Below are 18352 nucleotides of genomic sequence, written 5' to 3' on the forward strand. Positions count from 1 at the left end.
TGGTTTAGCCCTTTTAAAATCTGAGGGAGCTCTACAAGCCAAGTCATTTTTGCTGCAGATCTGTTTAGGTGTTGAGTATGCGAAACTCCCATCTGTAACATTGTGGAGACCTTTATTCACCTTCACAGAACTCAAAGTGCTGAGGTGATCTTATTTTGTAAACTTAAAAAAAAAATCTCTGGGCAGATATTGAGCATGGAAAATTTCAGCTGCAAAGGGCTGTTAGAGAAAGCTATGGGTGACTGAAAAGAAGGGTGTGTTTTTGAAAACAGCACTTGTCACTCACTCCTGGCTCTTGCTCCTTGGTGTTCCCATGATAGGACTGGGTTTGGGTATGATGAGCTGTGGAAATTCTTGAGGCGAGTGAGTGTGTAGAGGAGGTTGAGATCCTGAGGAAGTCAGGAAAGGGATAAACTTGGCTTTGCATGCAACTTGTTCACCTGGGTTTGGAATTGGAGTGCACTGGAGATGTTATCTTTGGATTTCAGTTATTTCCCCACTAACTGTAACTGTGAAATACTAACTGCTTTACCTTCGCATTTATTGGATGGCATTCGTCAGATACATATTAAAGCAGTGACTTCACACTACACCCTGCCATGACCATGCCGAGAAAATCCCAAATAATTTGTGACAGACCACTCATTTCCTGGCAGACAGTAATGTGTGTCAATTCCCCTACAGCACTGAATAGAGGCAGAGAGGTGGGGAAGATTCTGTGCTGCATGTATTTCAGCAAGATGCAGGACATGAAGAAATGCAGTGTTAAATATCCTCAGGATGTGAGGAGGGAGTAAAGGGTCTTGTGCAAATGCACAAAGGGGCATTTTTCTCCTGATTTGAAACAAAGAAAGAAATGTTTTGGCTGAGCAACTCTAACTGACCTTTCCAGTAAAAGCATATATTTTTCACCCATTTAGGTAAAATAGATTTTAAAAACTTAAGAGTGCATTTTTATTATTTGCAAAATAGCTAGTTTGATAATCATGCAAATGACATTATCTGTGATGGGATTTCCTTTTTGCTTCTTTAGACTCTGGGAGATCCTGTGTCTCTTTTTTAAAAGAAAAAAAAAAAGACAGAGAATGTTACAAACATGTACTTCTAGTCCCAGATGCAGTCAGCCAAGAGGTAGAGGTGAGTTGAATCAAAGCCAAATAGCCAAATCCAGTTCACATTAAAGTCAATGAAAAGGCTCCTGTTGAATTCAGTGGGAACTGGTTTGGGCAGTGGGTCGGGAAGATTCCTGTGAGGATGTGGAGGAAAGGTCTCTAGATAGCTGTCCAAAAATAGTTTTGCTAAACAATTCAAATCAGAAACATTAGAAAACTGTTCATGAGTTCCCTACTGAGGGCCTTTAGTATCTGACATTTTCCAGTAACGCTCAAATGAGATTCTTGTGGAGTGATCAGTAAACCAGAGGTGTGTGTGTTTATGGAGACAGGGGGTACAGTGAGTAAATGAATTATTTATAAATTACTCAGAATATGATTAGCACATAAGACTTTCTGTGAATTGAGGGAGCCCTTTGCTAAAGGTTGTTGCCTACCAAAAGGAAGTCAGGTAGAGATGCGGATTCGCTCCTGGATCTATTCAAAGGCAACACAGCCATTCTGAAAGATACAGTTTTCCACTATGCAGGACTCACTAAAGTTGTTGTAAATTCCTGAAAAGGAAAGTTCATCCAAACAAGTTCTTCTATTTTTAATCTTCTGAATAAGTCTTCTTAGAATCTCCTTAATAGTCGTGCTGTCATCTTTTCTCTGCATGTCCAGCCAAGCATGTAACCAGGGAACAGCCTTTCTGTTGTTTTCTTTGTCTGTTTTAGTCTGATTTAGGCCCACCTATGACTGATAAACTGTGCTGGTTCATGGTCATGGCTGACTTCCATAGTGCAGAGATTTGAAAACAAAACAATTTCACTTCAGTGTAATCGGTTATTTCAGGATCTCCCATAGGTCCAGAGCCCTCTCTGGGTATGCTAGTCAGCTGCCAAACACTGACTTGTCCCAGCAACCACCCACCCACCCCTTTGAGTAAGCTCTCATCTACACCAGCCATGCCTGACACATTCCATGCTATTCTGTGTCCTAACCTGCCAGTGCTTGGGGCAGGGTTTATTGACCGAAAGCTTATGGTTATAAGTAATTTATTTGCATGTATGGAAATTAGTTTATTAATCTGCATACAATGACACACATGGAGCAGAACAAAACTTGACAGCTATGGAGGAAACTGAAGGAGTGCAGGGGTGTGGAGATCCAGGGGTGTGTGTGGAAGGCAGACTGAAAAGGAGCAGAATATGATTTAGGAGGTGCAGAGGAGGAGGGGTGACAGATGGAAAATGTGAGAGATGCAATATTGTAAAGGGAACGGGAGTGACAATGTGGGGGCAGGTAAATCTAGACTGGAGGCGGGACACTGTCAGGGAGCCCGGAGTCGGATATGAGTAAAGGAGGAGACTGGGTGGGCTGGAGAGGAAGGCAGGAAGGGGGATGGAGTAGTGATAAAGGAGAGATAGGGAGAGTGATAGAATGGCAGCTCCCCCTTTTCAGGGATTAGCAGAGGCGAAGGAGTGCCCTCTAAGAACCCAGAGGGGTAAGATGTTTTTGCCCATGTATGTCACCTTGAGTTTTGACCCTGAAATGTTCACACACTGAGGGGGTGGGGGGAGGAGCTGCAGCACAGGTGGATCAAAGGACCAAACCAGAAGGCAAAACTGGAAAAAAATATGGGTGGATATGAATCATTAATTTTGGTGCCTGGATCCTTGACGGAATGATTGGGGTTGGCAGTACCTTCAGACAGCCTCTTTGCAGGCTCTCAGGAAAGGAGTTAATGTAACTCTACCAAGCATTTTATTTCTTCTAAACAGCCAGCTTGTTTTGGAATTGTTGTTCATTTTTGTCTGTCAACTTTGGATGAGCTGCTGTTTCTTCTCCAGCCAGGAAAAATCCCCCTTGGTCTGTGAGAATGATATTTAGTTAATATAATAAGCTAGTGATTGAAGTCACCGATGTTCTTCTGCACAATTTCCCGTGTTGTCATTGAGGCTGTTTCTAAAAGCCTTGCCTCTCTTTATTTCCACTTTTCATTTCTCATGCTCTCTTTGTGGGAAGACTGAATACCACAGAGATGACAAGGAGCACATGAACACAGGCCACAGTTGGGCAGGTCACCATTAAATGATGATTTTGGTCAAGTGGCACCAAAAGTCTGGAAGACTGCCTTAGAATGAGTGGGGGGGACATACCCAGCGCTGCACCATCTGTTGAAAGCCAGTATACTGTGATCATATCAGATCTCACAAGCAAAACGGGGTCAAATCAAGCTGGGCAAGTGCTTAGATGGAAGACCTCTCAGGAACCACCTAGGTGCTGCAGGAAGTGGTATTGACTAACAGATTTATTTGGGCATAAGTTTTTGTGGGTAAAAAATTTCGTGGGATGCATCTGAAGAAGTGGGTTTTTTACCCACGAAAGCTTTATGCCCAAATAAATCTGTTAATCTTTAAGGTGCCACCGGACTCCTTGTTATTTTTTGTGGATACAGACTAACACAGCTACCCCCTGATACTTGAAGTTTTGGTGATTCAGTAGGGGATCCTGTTCTCTCTAAATTTCCATCAAGTCAATGCCCAAGAAGAATGCTTGGCAGAGTGGCTGGAGGTGCTGAGTCAGACTGTAGATGAGCAGTAGAGTGAACTATTTGATTCAGTTATTTGTTTGTTGCCCTACATATGAGAGAGAGAGGGCATGGCTACACTTGCAGATGTGAGTTAAACCCGCCTTCGTACAGCGCAGTAGGGAAAGCTCAGCAGTCTGTCCACACTGACAGCTGCAAGCGCACTGGCGTGGCCATATTTGCAGCAGTTGCAGCGGCATTGGGAGCGGTGCATTGTGGGCAGCTATCTCACAGAGCACCTCTTCCCATTCTGGCGCCGTGGCTTGTGGGAAGGGGATGGGGAGTGAAGGGCATTCTGGGTCCTCTCCCAATGCCCCGTGATGCATCGGTTCACATCCCAGCATTCCCTTTGTTTCCGTCCACATTTGGCGCCATCTTTCAACATTTTTTGTACTGCGTGCTCTGTCTTCCCTTTTTCTCTGCGGGAATGGAGCCCAAACTGCTGAGGAATATGCTGACGAGTCTCGCCAACGCATCACTTTTGGCAGTCGAGTTATTTCTTAAGATCCAAAGTGACAGTGAGGACTCTGACAATGATATTGACTGGAGTAACACAAATGACACGAGTTTGCTTGTGGCATTCACGGACATGCTCACCACCGTGGAATGCCGCTTTTGGGCTCAGGAAACAAGCACTGAGTGGTGGGATCACATCGTCATGCAAGTCTGGGATGATGAGCAGTGGCTGCAGAACTTTCGGATGAGAAAAACCACTTTCATGGGACTCTGTGAGGAGATTGAGAGCTGCCCTGACGGTGGAGAAGTAGGTGGCTATTGCAGTCTGGAAGCTGGCAACTCCAGACAGCTACCGGTCGGTTGCTAACCAGTTTGGAGTGGGGAAGTCGACTGTTGGAATCGTGTTGATGCAGGTTTGCAGGGCCATTAATCACATCCTGCTCAGAAGAACCGTGACTCCGGGTAACATGCATGGCATTGTGGCAGGCTTTGCACAAATGGGTTTCCCTAACTGCGGAGGGGTGATAGATGGGACGCATATTCCAATTCTGGCACCAACCCACCTAGCCTCCGAGTATGTTAATCGGAAGGGCTATTTCTCTATGGTTTTCCAGGCACTTGTGGATCACCGTGGGCGTTTCATTGACATTAATGCAGGCTGGCCCGGAAAGGTGCATGACGCACGCGTCTTTCGTAACACTGGCCTTTTCAGGAAGCTGGGACTTTTTTTTTCCAGACCAGAAGATCACCATAGGGGAAGTCGAAATGCACATTGTGATCCTTGGAGACCCTGCTTACCCTTTGATGCCGTGGCTCATGAAACCCTACATGGGGAGCCTTGACAGCAGCTAGGAGCAGTTCATCAACAGGCTGAGCCGGTGCAGAATGACTGTGTTTTGTGCTTTTGGCCGTTTAAAGGGTTGCTGGCGCTCTCTGTATGGGAAGCTGGACCTGGCTGATAACAGCATCCCTGTGCTTATATCCGCATGCTGTACCCTCCATAACATTTGTGAAGGGAAGGGTGAAAGATTCACTCAGGCATGGAACTCAGAGGTTCAACACCTGAAGGCTGAATTTGAACAGCCAGAGAGCAGGGCTATTAGAGGGGCCCAACGTGGGGCTGCAAGGATTAGGGATGCCTTGAGGGAGCAATTTGAGGCTGAAAGCCAACAGTAGCGTCTGGTGTGGTGCCCTGCACGGGAGTGAAGTGCGGTAGGAATCTGTGTTTGCTACGTATGATACGCTGACTTGTAGTGCCTGTTGGTTTCCTGGGCTACGGTTTCTTTTATGTTCTGCAATAATAAAGAATGTTTTCAAAGCCAAAAAATCCATGTATTGAAAAGAAACACAACACAACTGCTTGGGAAACACAAAGGGCAAGGGGGTGGGATGGGGTGGGGAACGGTACAATCACAGATTTGCATATGTAATGTCTGGAGTGCTGTGCGATGCATGCTGCGCTTCAGGATGACTACACGGCACGGTGATGGGGGTTGAGTGCAGTGGGTCAGGGTCGTAGTTTTCAGGGCTGGGTGGTGAAGGTGTTGGAGGTAGCGGGTGGTGGCAAGAACCTGGATGTTGGGGAAAGTGGTTCGGAGGTGACATGGGAGCACAAGGGAAAGAGTTTGGGGACAAGGGCTGCGGGGGCAGAGGAGGCGGGTACAGTAGTGCTCCGCCTGCATGGCTACGAGCGCCTGGATCAAGTCCACTTGGCGCTTCATGATGCTTGTCAGCCACTCTGTGCTTTGGTGCCAGCGATCCGCATTCTGCTGGCAGACCCTCCTTTCACTCTCCCGCCACTCCTGCACTTTTTTATTTTCATTAGTTGAATGCTGTGTGATTTTATGCAGCATGTCCTCTTTGGTTCTACTTGGCCTCTTCCTGATTCTTTGCAGCCTCTTGGCCATTGATAACACGGACGGCTGAGATCTCAAGGTTGCATCTGTAAAGGCAAAATGCAACACTTAACAGAGGCAGCATTGTTCACACCAGACAGAGCAATGATTCCCCTGTACTCAAGGTCAAGCACAGTCTACGTAATAGCATAATTTGCCCGTCCCAAAGTGAGCGCACATAACCCACAGGAGCCCCAAAATGGTGAGTAAGCACAGGGTCAAGAGTGACTGATAGTTTCACGGCTGTAATGCCCTCTGGGTTTCATAGAATCATAGACTTTAAGGTCGGAAGGGACCATTATGATCGTCTAGTCTGACCTCCTGCACAATGCAGGCCACCAACCACCACCAACTCCTGTAACAAACCCCTAACTTATGTCTGAGCTACTGAAGTCCTCAACTCGTGGTGTAAAGACTTCAAGGTGCAGAGAATCCTCCAGCAAGTGACCTGTGCCCCAGGCTGCAGAGGAAGGCGAAAAACCCCCAGGGCCTCTTCCAATCTGCCCTGGGGGAAAATTCCTTCCCGACCACAAATATAGCGATAAGCTAAACCCTGAGCATGTGCCTTGGGGAAAGCCAGCAGCCGCAGGGGGCCCCTATACTGAACACTGTCCCCTCATTTTCCACGGTAGTTTGTCCTGAAAGAGATCTTGCTGCTGAGGGTGACCTGGGAAGCAAGGGAGGGTTTTCTGTTATAATGCGGCTTCTGCCCTGGCCCATATGCAGCTTGCCTGTGTGCAGCAATGGTCCCCTTGCCCCTCACGGCACAGTGGCACGGACAAGTTAGCCTGACTGGGACAAGGACCACAGTGGCTCTCCCGAAAAACCTGCACAAGCACATCGCCCAAGTTGTGGCTGAGACCTTTGAAGAAATCACTGAGGCCGATTACCGCTATGTGAGAGAGCACATCAACGCCCTATTCCGCATCTAGGCATGCATGCAGCCCTAACCCTCCTCGCCCCAAGAGCCCGCACCGAATAACTTCCTTCCCAAAACAAAAGCCGCTTACTGGGAACCTCCTCTAGTGTTTGTCCTTCCCCAAGCACCAGCCGCCGCGACTGGCTACCCTCTTCCTGGCTTGAGAACAGCTCCTGGTTGCATGCATCTAGGGATGCTGGGGTGTCTTCCTCCGCCGGAGCACTCTCGCTCCCGCTTTGCTGCTGCTGCTGCTCCTCCTCCTCCTGCCTTGTTGCATTGGCCTCTGAGGTGTCCATGGTGGTACTCGGCGTGGAGGTGGGGTCGCCCCCAAGTATCACGTCCAGCTCTTTGTAAAAACAGCAGGTCACAGGGGCAGCACCAGAGCAGCGGTTTGCCCGTCGGGCTTTGCAGTAGGCATTCCGCAGCTCCTGCTGTGCATCCTGGTCATGGCCCCTTTCCAGCATGGCCCTTGATATCTACCCGAAGGTATCGTAATTTCTGTGGCTGGAGCGCAGCTGGGACTGGACAGCTTCCTCCCCACAAACACTGATGAGGTCCAGCACCTCACCGTTGCTCCATAGTGGGGTTCGCCTGGCCCGTGGAGGCATGGTCACCTGGGAAGATGCGCTGAGAGCACTCCACGCCTGGCTGAGCAAACAGGAAGGGGATTTTCAAAATCCCCAGAGAATTTAAAGGGTGGGTCTGATAGTTGGTCACCTGAGGGCAGGGCAGTAGAGCTCAAAGTGATGACCAGCGTGGCTAGATCAGTCATTGTGGGACACTTCTGGAGGCTGATCACAGCGCACTATAGGACCAGGGCGTCCACACTGGTGCCGCAGCGCTCTAGTGGGGGCGCAGCAAACGTTATTCCACTCGCTGAGGTGGAGTACCAGCAGCACTGTAGCTGCGGAGACAGGCGCTCTGCATGCCTTGCCAGTGTGGACGGGTAGTGATATAGCGCGCCTGGGGCTCCTTTAATGCGCTGTAACTCGCAAGTGTAGCCAAGCCCAAAGAAGCTACGTTTGGCTTGGTTTTTAAACAGCAAAGCTGGTATAGTGAGAGCAGGAGAAGAATTTGAGGAAACAGTGAACAAAATCTCATAAAATTCAGGAGTCTGATCCTGGGGTGTTATTAAAGGGAGTTTCAATTATTACACCATATTTTAACCCACCAAGCTTTTCAAGAAAAGCTCTGCAAGCTAGCCACAGACTTATTTTGTCTATGAAGCGCTGGGTATATTTATAGCACCATTTGAGTCATCAATAATAATGACCTATGTACTGTTGAGACAGGTCACTGGGACAATGAAGTTAAGTGTATGGACACAAAGAAATGGAAACAGAAATTAGAGTGGGAAAAGACTTGTTGGGTCACCTTATTTGTCCAGGACCTGTACAGAGTGGCTGAAAGAAGAATCCCCTAGGATTTAGGACAAAAACTACGGGTAAAAGTCACAAAGCTCTGTGTATGCAGAGTTTGGAAAAGCTGGCACAGACTCAGGAAAAGCCTGTTTAAAAAGGGTTAGGAGTGAAGATCTTAAAACACTTTATGGGATGATGGGAGAAGGGCAGAGACTTGGAAACTCTTTGCACTTCAGGACTGGAACGAAATGGGGAGAATGTAAGTGGAACTTTCACACAACTTTTGCAAGTGATTCTCCTCTGAGGTCACAGAGAGAAAATTAGCAGAGGGGAAAGGTGTGGTTCCTCCCTGGAAATTGACTCTTTAAAGGTTTGTTTAGACTCGAATGTAAAGGTGTGGTGTTAGCTAACATGATTCAAAAGGCAAGTGTAGACCAGCCATGCTGCCTTTAAATGTTCTAACCTGGTCCACTTAAAGCCTGGGGGTAGACTGGGAGGGGGAGCTTTAATTAGACAATAATGTATCTTAGTGTGCCTTGTCTACATTAGACTTTTCAAATATGTTAGCTAACACATTCTAGCATCACACCTCTAAATCTTAGTCTAGACGAGGCCAAAATGGCCCCATGGGGCTCTCTGGTTAATGTCCCATCATTTCCACATTCAGTGTGCTCAGTTTTACAAGCTAGGATGGCTATTCTAATTGCGGGTACTGTGAACTCTCCCTGGAGGAGCAAAATACATAACATCCTCCCCAAAATGGATGAAAAGGCCACTTCATTTGGAACCTCAATTTTATGTTAAGGCAGCCTCACAAAATTCTACGTCTACATTTCAAGGACAAGTACAGCCTGGTAAAATATCATTAATGGCTTTTCTTTATCACAAGGGTGGACAAGTCAGTTTTGTGCCTAGGCCAGTAAGGACAAGTGTGCAAGGCTTTGTTTAGGGTTCCAGTCCCATGTATGTAGGAGGACAAGGTAACAATAGCACAGTTAGTGATGTTGAGGCCAGAGCAGGATCCTAAATGACTTGGAGTCAGGCTTCCCCTCTCCCGTTGCCCACTGACTGCAGGTAGCTGATTCTGTGTGACAGACTTGCAGAGCAGTGTAAGAAACAGCACACTGGGGGAAGGTGAGTCTGATGGCATGGGTGCTGTGTGCCTCAGGAGGAGCAGGAGAGGCTGGTTGTGAGAGAACCTAGCTGGAGCTTGAAGGAGGAGTGGAATGGCTTAGAAACCTCTTCATTGGCTTTGTCTCGTTTTGTTCCAGGCCTATCATGACTGTGAGATTCAGTCTCTGAAGGAGTAGGTGCTCTTTGTTGCCATGACGACAGGCGACTGCTGCCACCTACCTGGCTCACTGTGTGACTGTCCAGGAAGTGCTGCTTTGTCTAAGTCAGTGGAGGACTCCGACATCGGGCGACCACAGTATGTCACCCAAGTGACTGCAAAAGATGGCCGGCTGCTCTCGACAGTGATCAAAGCACTGGGAGCACAAAGGTAAAGGAACGTTGCTCACTGCTTGCGCTGGGTGGATCAGCCTTTTGCTCTTAGCTATTACTATATCCCAGCCCATTTGCCCAGGAGCTTCATGGTAAACTAATATGGGGGATGATATCTGTGTAGCCAGACCTGTCCAGGGAAATAGACCCTAAAATGGAACCTAATACTAAGCAAATACATACAGTTAATTAGGCTCTCAAATGTCCATTGCATCCTAACCAGACTACCTAGCACTGACCAAGCCTGGGCCCTGTGTGCTACTGGCATCAGCTGGGGCTGCAGCGAGGTGAGACATCCACCACTAAAAAAGCCAGGGACTAGGCTAACTGTCATGATTATTTAAGCACCAAAGACTTAAGACAAAATGCAATCCTTGCTCCAACAAGCTTATGATGTAAAAAGTGCACATGCAGACTGTACAATGCCCTTTCTCCCCAGCATACTGGAACAGCAAGGCACTTATATCTGAAGAAATCATGATGTCCAAATGTAACTAGTGTGGGATTCTTGTATATTTGAATATCCCAGCCACTCACAAAAACAGGCAGACAGAACAGAGGGTCGGTATGATGTGCCTGGGAGTCATAGAGGGTGATGTGTGTCAGCTGAGTCCATTCATGTGTCTGATGGAATCTAACCAAGCTAATAAAATTTAAAGCTGTATCTTTATAGAGCATTTGCCAATTTTTTTTCCACATCTGACTTCCAGTTTTGTCCTCTGCAGACCAGACTGTGTCTTAGTAGGCCTCCGGGATTGTTGATTCAACAAGCAAATGGCAGCGAAATGTGCTGAAACTTTTTTGGTTAAAAAAAGTGCAGATAAGCTGGGCAGTCTCCCTCTGCAGAGAACACAGACCTCACATTCAACTCAGCTAGTGAGTTGGTCAGAGATCTTATTTTCAAATCCTACCTGAGTGTCAGTTATTCTATTCCATTTCAAATCTCTCCACAAACTACAGATAAAGAATTGATGAAGTGTGGAAAATGGTGACTCTATGAATATGTGGAAGGAAAAGCTAGACGCAGACATTGACAAAGGCAAAACTGAATTCTTTGTCTAACAAACCTGGAGCAGAATGGTGGAAGTGAGACTTGAACTTCTTTTCTTGGGGACTGCAATGGGAGTTCACGTTCCTCTCTGCAAACAGACCATCTGGGTTTTATGGGCCGGGATGTAGGAAGTCTGGCCTAGTAGTCAGAGAAGGAATAAGCTCTAGTGAGCAAAGCATCCAGGGTGGGGAAGGAAGTCAAAGGTCAACATCAGTTTTAACTGCCAGTTACCAGAGTCATGGGTCAAGCCAGAATCAGGAATCGAAGGTGAGGATCAGAGCCAAGGTCAGCTGCCAAATGCCAGACCCTAGGGTCAAGCTGGAGTTGGAGCCAGGACTGGTCAATGAGGGTTGGAGGTGAGGCAGGGAGGAGCCAGGAACAGGAAGAGAGGTAAGAATCAAGTGTGGAGCAGGAGCACAGTAGGAACAGGAGCGAAGGTTCGGTAAAGCAGGAGCAGAGCAGGAATAGGATTGGGTGCAGGAAGCGGGCACAAGCAGGGTTCAGTGCAACTACAACAGGAAACTTCTTTGTTGGTTGGACAAACTTCGTGTTCCTCCTCCTTGTTTAAATAGCATAATTGGATCAATCAGTGGAGCCAGGCAGTCTTTCAATCAGAGCTCCCATGGGTGGTGCCTTGACTGGGGCTATCGCCCTAGTAGCTTCTCAACCCACCTAGTTTCACTAGCTATTGGGTGGAGGCCAGGATGTGACAGTTGTCTGGGGGCTCCCAGGCCTGGGTTCAAGAACTGGGAGATCACATCACCCCCCTTCCTATCGCAGCAATAGGATGGGCTTTTCAAGATGGTTCTTGTGGAATATTTTTACAAATTTGGGGGCATGGACATTTTCAGCAGGCTCCCAGGAATGCCCCTCAGGCCTGTAACCCTCCCAATCAATCAAATGCCACAGCTTACCCTACTTGGTTTTAGAATCGAGCACTTCATGGCCGATATACTCTTCATGGTCCTGTACCCACGTTGGAATGGGGGATGGCTGGATCCGGTGGGGAAAAGGGTTAGCCACATATGGCTTCAATAGGGATGCATGAAATGCTGGGTGGATTTTGAAGGAACGAGGCAGGTAGAGTTTGAAGGTGACAAGGTATCAACCCTGTTAGTGGATTCGATACGGGCCAATGAATTGGTGATTGAATTTATGGGATGGTTTGTTGCTATGGAGGAGCTCTGCTGAGTGCCATACTTTATGGCCTACAGTGAAATTGGGGCCTTTTTGTTGCCATTGGTCCTCATATCGCTTGTAGTCCTGTTTGGCTTCCTCAGCCGGGTTTTTAGCTCCCCATGGGTACGATGGATCAGTTGTACCCCATCTGAAATGGCTGGAATAGGGGAGGTTGGGGGTAGTTAAGGATGGAATTGGGGATGGAACACGTAGTTTGCAATAAAAGGGCTTTGTCCTGTGTAGGCGTGTTCAGTGTTGTTATATGTGAACTCCCGCATAGGATAGCGGTGAGGACCAGTCATTCTGATGGTGGTTGCTGTAGCTCTGGAGATACTGCTCCAGGATTTGGTTCACCCTTTCTGTCTGGCTATTCATTTACGGGTGATAAGATGAAGAAAGACAAGCGTGTACTCCAACTAATTGGAGGACCTTCCACTAGAAGCAAGCAACGAACTGAGCACCATGGTCAGAAATAATGCGCTCAGGGAGTCCAGGAAGGCAGATGATCTGGTTTCCCTGTAGCTGGGCAATCTCCTCGAAGGAGGGTAACTGGGTGCAGGGCACAAAGTGGGCCATCTTCCTGAGGGTGTGTGATAAATGAAGGGGAGTGGGGGAAGTACCTCCCTGTTATGGACATCCAGCTAGCCAGTTAGCTATAAAATCCCTCTTAATAGCTGTTCTCTACTTGCTTTACCTGTAAAGGGTTAAAAAGTCTTACTGCTATGCATAAGTAAAAGGAAGTGAGTGGGCCCCTGACTAAAAGAGCCAATGGGAAGGCTAGAACTTTTTAAAATTGAGAAAAAACTTCCCCTTTGTCTGTGGTTGTTCTCCTGGGGAGAAGGGGACAGAACAGTAATGCTGAAAGAAGCTTTGGGCCAGGTATGAAAAATCATTTGTATCATACCTAAAAACAACGTACTTAAAACCCCAGATATGTAAGTAGATCAGGAAATGTCTAGGAAGATGCAATTAGGTTTATCTTTTTTATTTCTTTTTGGCTTGTGGATTCCTCTGTGCTAACCCCAGGTGCTTTTGTTTTGCTTGTAACCTTTAAGCTGCACCTCAAGAAAGCTATTCTTGTTGCTTAATTCTTGTATTTGCTCTTTTTAAATCTAGCAGTAGCCTGAGTTTTCCAATGTATTTTCTTTTTTTCTTTAAGAACAGGATTGGAGTTCTGTGTCTTAAGAGGTTTGTGCACATGTAGTTTTTGTTTGTTTGTTTGTTTTTAATAAGCTGGTGGCAACAGCTCATTTCCTTTGTTGTTTTTTTTTCTCAGCTCTTCCCCGGAGGTCGGGGTGAAAGGGCTTGAGGGTACCCCACAGGAAGGAATTCCCAAGGGCGCCTTCCTGGGTTCTCAAAGGGGTTTTGCACTTGGGCGGAGGCAGCATCTACTGATCCAAAATCAGAGAAAAGCTGTAACTTTAAAAGTTTAATACAAGCCTGGAGTGGCCAGTATTACTTTTTAGAATCCTTGCAGCTCCCACCTTCTGCACTCGAAGTGCCAGAGTGGGGAATCAGCCTTGACAAGGTGATTGAGAATAGTTAAGATGGCTATATACCTATTGTACTCAGGTAGCTCCATGATTAAGTCTTGTGAGATGGTCGAGGGTTGGGCAAGCTCTCAAGGTTTGTTATGTGGCACCTTAGTGCAGACACGCAAGTCACAGGAGGCTACATATGCCTGTGAGGCTACCAAAAGAAATAGTAGGCCAGGTGCTAGGTTTTGGAACATCCAAAATGCCCCAAACGGGGGAATCGTGGCACATCCGCAGGGCTGCCACATGGGGGCTGCCAGGGGGAACATATATGCATCCCTTCACAAGGTCAGTCTGTCTTGGGTCTCATGCACTTCCTGGTCGATGGCTTCTTGATCATCGAGGGAAGTCCTCTTGGCAGAGGCTGAGCAGATTAGGACAAACTAGAAACTCAAGTTGCAGTGGGGGAGGTTTAGATTGGATATTAGGAAAAACTTTTTGACTAAGAGGGTGGTGAAACACTGGAATGCGTTACCTAGGGAGGTGGTAGAATCTCCTTCCTTAGAGGTTTTTAAGGTCAGGCTTGACAAAGCCCTGGCTGGGATGATTTAACTGGGAATTGGTCCTGCTTCAAGCAGGGGGTTGGACTAGATGACCTTCAGGGGTCCCTTCCAACCCTGATATTCTATGATTCTATGAAACTGGTCCGGGAGCATTGACACAGTGAGGAAATTATTGGACTTTAGGATGTAGGAGATCTCTTGGTTGGGTTTCTTCTGATCAGCATAATACTCCACATTTCAGGTCAGGGCATCTGCTTTGCCATTCCTACCACTTGCATGATAGGAGATTGTAAAATGGGAGAAGAACAGGACCCATCGGAGCTGTCTGTGATTGAGGGCTTTGACTTTCTATAAATATTCCAAATGCTTATAGTCTGTGTATACTTGGACCGGCTGTTGGGCCCCTTTAAGGTAGTGTTGCCACTCCTTGAAGGCTGGCTTGATAGCCATGAGTTCATTTCATAATTTTGCTTGGCAGGAGTGAGCTTTCTAGACTAAACGGCATGCGGATTCATCACTTGCTGGCACCCATGCCTCTGGGAGAACACTGCTCCAGTTGCTACGTTAGAGGAGTCTCCTTCCACAATGAAGGCTCGTGTAGTATCAGGGTGGGCTAGTAAATGCAAGTTTTATGTAGTAAAGCGGTCAGAGGGGCAATCTGCTCGAAGGCACATTGGGCCTCCAGAGTCCAACTGAACTGGATGTTCTTATGGCATAAAGCGGTCAGAGGGGCAATCTCCTCTGAGAATTTCAAGATGAACCAGCGGTAGAAATTCATGAAGTCCAGGAAACGCTGAGCTTTGTGGATGTTCCAAGGTACTGCCCAATTTCAGACCGCTTTTATCTTTTTTGGATCCATTTTAATTCCTTCCAGGGACAGGATGAATCCCAAGAAGTCAGTAGAAACACAGTTGAAGGCACATTTTTCCAACTTGGCATACAATCAATCCATCTTGGCAAAGCCTCTCCAAGACAGTGTGAACATGAGTTGTATGTTGTTTGGAGCGGTCTGAAAAAATAGGTATATCATCAAGGTACATTACTACGTATTGATCTAGGATGTCCCAGAATACATCATGAAGTACAGTATTGGAATGTAGTGGGGGCATTTGTCAGCCCGAATGGCATAACCAAATATTCAAAATGGCCATAGCGGATCCAAAAGATAGTAATCTCCGTGCCTAATGCACACAAGAATATATGCGCCCCAAAGGTCTAGTTTTGTGAATATTCGAGCAGCCCCTACTTTGTCCAACAGCTCTGGGATTAGGGTTAGCAGGTACCTATTTCTCACTGTTATCTGGTTCAAGGCCTGGTGGTCTACACAGAAATGGAGGCTTCATGAAGAGAAAAGGTACCCCAGCAGATGAGGTGGATTTACAGATGAAACCCGTGGCCAAATTCTTCTGGAGGTATGCATATAAGGTAGCTAGCTCAGGTTCAGACATGTCATAAAGCTGGCTGAATGGGACTGTTGCTCCAGGCTGTAAGTTTATAGGACAATTGTAGTCCCAATGGGGAGGTAGGGAGTCCGCATACATCAGCAAAATCACTGTATTTGGTGGGGAGTTAATTGAGGATTCCACCTCCCATATCTGTTAGGCCAATCACTACTTCCCCTGGGGCCTGGGTGTCTTCTGGGTGTTTCCCATCCATCAGATCCCAGCAGTGCTGTTGACAGAACTTTGAGGAAAAGGAGACTCATGACTCCTGCAAGTGAATGAGGGGATTGTGATGGGTTAGCCAGGAGATACCCAGAATCAGGGGGAAATGTGGGAAGCGTATTATGTTAAATTGCAGCATCTCTTGCTGCCCCCAGATTGTGACCTCCAGGGGGATGGTTTTAGTGACTACAGGCCCTGAGGATATTGGGGAACCATCAATGGTTTCTATTAGGTCTGGACAGACTTGAACTATAAGGGTCTGGTCTGTTGTCTCATCCATAAAGTTTTCTGCGGTGCCTGAATTGATGAGGGCCTTATGCACAGGGAGTTGCCAAGGCTGGGGCAGGATTCTTAGCCTATCGGGCCCTTGGAGTTGTGGCCCCACCTGGTGGGATTAGGTTCATGATCCTGTCAGAACTCAGCCTTGGGAGTGGGGTTGTATCTTGCCTATGTGCCCAGCTCAGACCAGGACTGGGTTGGCTTGTTCTCCAGACCCTTTTGTGTTAGCTTTCGGGCCAGGCAGGTGGAGACGAAGTGGCCTGGCTGGCTATAATAGAAGCACAGATTAAGGTGCTGTCTATTGGGTGGAGGCCAGGATGTGGTAACTGTCTGGGGACTCCCAATCCTGGAGGTTTCTTCAGGGTTAAGTTGCCAGCAGGCAGAATCCATCTGCATCTGCTTGGCATGCTAAATAGTGTGGTAGTTGTGGCAGGCGCATGCATGGGAAGTGGAAACTCTCACTTCTCTTCTCTCTACCCAGGCTCAACAGATAGTGATCGATGGCTCCATGTCTAGTTGGCAGCTGGTATCAAGCGGAGTGCCCCAAGCATCGGTCCTGGGGCCAGTTTTGTTCAATATCTTCATTAATGATCTGGAGGATGGCGTGGATTGCACCCTCAGCAAGTTTGTAGATGACACTAAACTGGGAGGAGTGGTAGATACGCTGGAGGGCAGGGATAGGATACAGAGGGACCTAGACAACTTAGAGGATTGGGCCAAAAGAAATCTGATGAGGTTCAACAAGGACAAGTGCAGAGTCCTGCACTTAGGGTGGAAGAATCCCATGCACTGCTACGGACTAGGGACTGAGTGGCTAGGCAGCAGTTCTGCAGAAAAGAAACTAGGGGTTACAGTAGATGAGAGGCTGGATATGAGTCAGCACTGTGCCCTTGTTGCCAAAAAAGCTAACGGCATTTTGGGCTGCATAAATAGGAGCATTGCCAGCAGATCAAGAGATGTGATCAGTCCCCTTTATCAGGCATTGGTAAGGCCTCATCTGGAGTACTGAGTCCAGTTTTGGGCCCCACACTACAAGAAGGATGTGAAAAAATTGGAAAACGTCCAGCAGAGGGCAACAAAAATGATTAGGGGACTGGAACGTATGACTTATGAGGAGAGGCTGAGGGAACTGGGATTATTTAGTCTGCAGAAGAGAGAGCTGCTTTCAACTACCTGAAAGGGGGTTCCAAAGAGGATGGATCTAGACTGTTCTCAGTGGTAGCAAATGATAGAACAAGGAGGGATGGTTTCAAGTTGCAGTGGGGGAGGCCTAGGTTGGATATTAGAAAAAACTTTTTCACTAAGAGGCTGGTGAAGCACTGGAATGTGTTACCTAGGGAGGTGGTGGAATCTCTTTCCTTATAGGTTTTTAAGGTCAGGCTTGACAAAAGCCCTGGCTGGGATGATTTAATTGGGGATTGGTCCTGCTTTGAGCAGGGGGTTGGACTAGATGAGCTCCCAAGGTCCCTTCCAACCCTGTTATTCTATGATTCTTCTCACGCCTTTCCCACAACTGGTTGTCAAGTTGTATAGTCAGCTCTATAAAGGTGTCCAGGCCCGCTAGGGTTTCCACTGGGGCCGGAGCATCCTTGAGCTCCTCACTCAGACCCCATTGGAAGTGGAATAGGTGGGCCACCTCATTCCACTCTGTGTCCGGTGCCAGTCGGCAAAAGTGAGCTGCATATGCGGCAGAAGTACCCTGCCTCTGCTGGGCAGCCTCAGCCATTAGAGCATGGTGGGGGTCAACAGTGCCTGTAGGAAGGTGTCCAAACTGGTTAGTACTGGATGAATGCCCTCTAATAGTGGGGAGTCCAGTCTAGTGCCTCCCCCGTTAGCAGGCTGACTACCAGGCCTACCTTGGCCTGGTTGGAGGAGTACATTTGCGGCTAACGTCAGAACTGGAGGCGACCCTGATTTATAAACCCTTTCCATGGTGCCTATTGAAATGTTCTGGCAATGGAGTCACAGGCCCTTGTGCGAAGGGTGCACTGGTCCCTCTAAGCTGTGCGCGTGCACAGGGATCCGAAACACCGTGTGCACAAAAATTTGCACAGAAGCACAAATTGCATAGAAGAAATTTTTTGCGCACACAGCCTGTCAAAAATTAGAGGGAACATTGACCCAGAGGTCAGTGTTCTCGGCATGGAGTTGAAGAGCCTGTTGGTGTAGTGCCTGATTCTCCTCAGTCAACTGAGAAAGATGGGCCTGTGTTGCCTGGTAGTCTGCCTGGAGGTGGGGTACCCACTCAGTTCTCTAGTTCCCTTTGTGAAGAAAGAGTGAGCCTTGCTGATTCCATTCTGCTGAGCCCTCCCTAAGAAGCAGT

General features: G+C 47.5%; 1 protein-coding gene across 1 annotated transcript in view; it reads left to right on the plus strand.

The window, feature by feature from the left end:
- Positions 1 to 18352, plus strand: part of MARCHF2 (membrane associated ring-CH-type finger 2) — an 89366-nt gene that overhangs the window by 20904 nt on the left and 50110 nt on the right. The window contains exon 2 of the mRNA XM_073324472.1: positions 9587 to 9816. Coding sequence (XP_073180573.1) covers positions 9641 to 9816 — 176 coding nt within the window. The 5' untranslated portion in view covers positions 9587 to 9640. The remainder of the gene's footprint in view (positions 1 to 9586; positions 9817 to 18352) is intronic.

This window comes from Lepidochelys kempii, chromosome 25, assembly GCF_965140265.1.
Source record: "Lepidochelys kempii isolate rLepKem1 chromosome 25, rLepKem1.hap2, whole genome shotgun sequence".
NCBI lineage: Eukaryota > Metazoa > Chordata > Testudines > Cheloniidae > Lepidochelys > Lepidochelys kempii.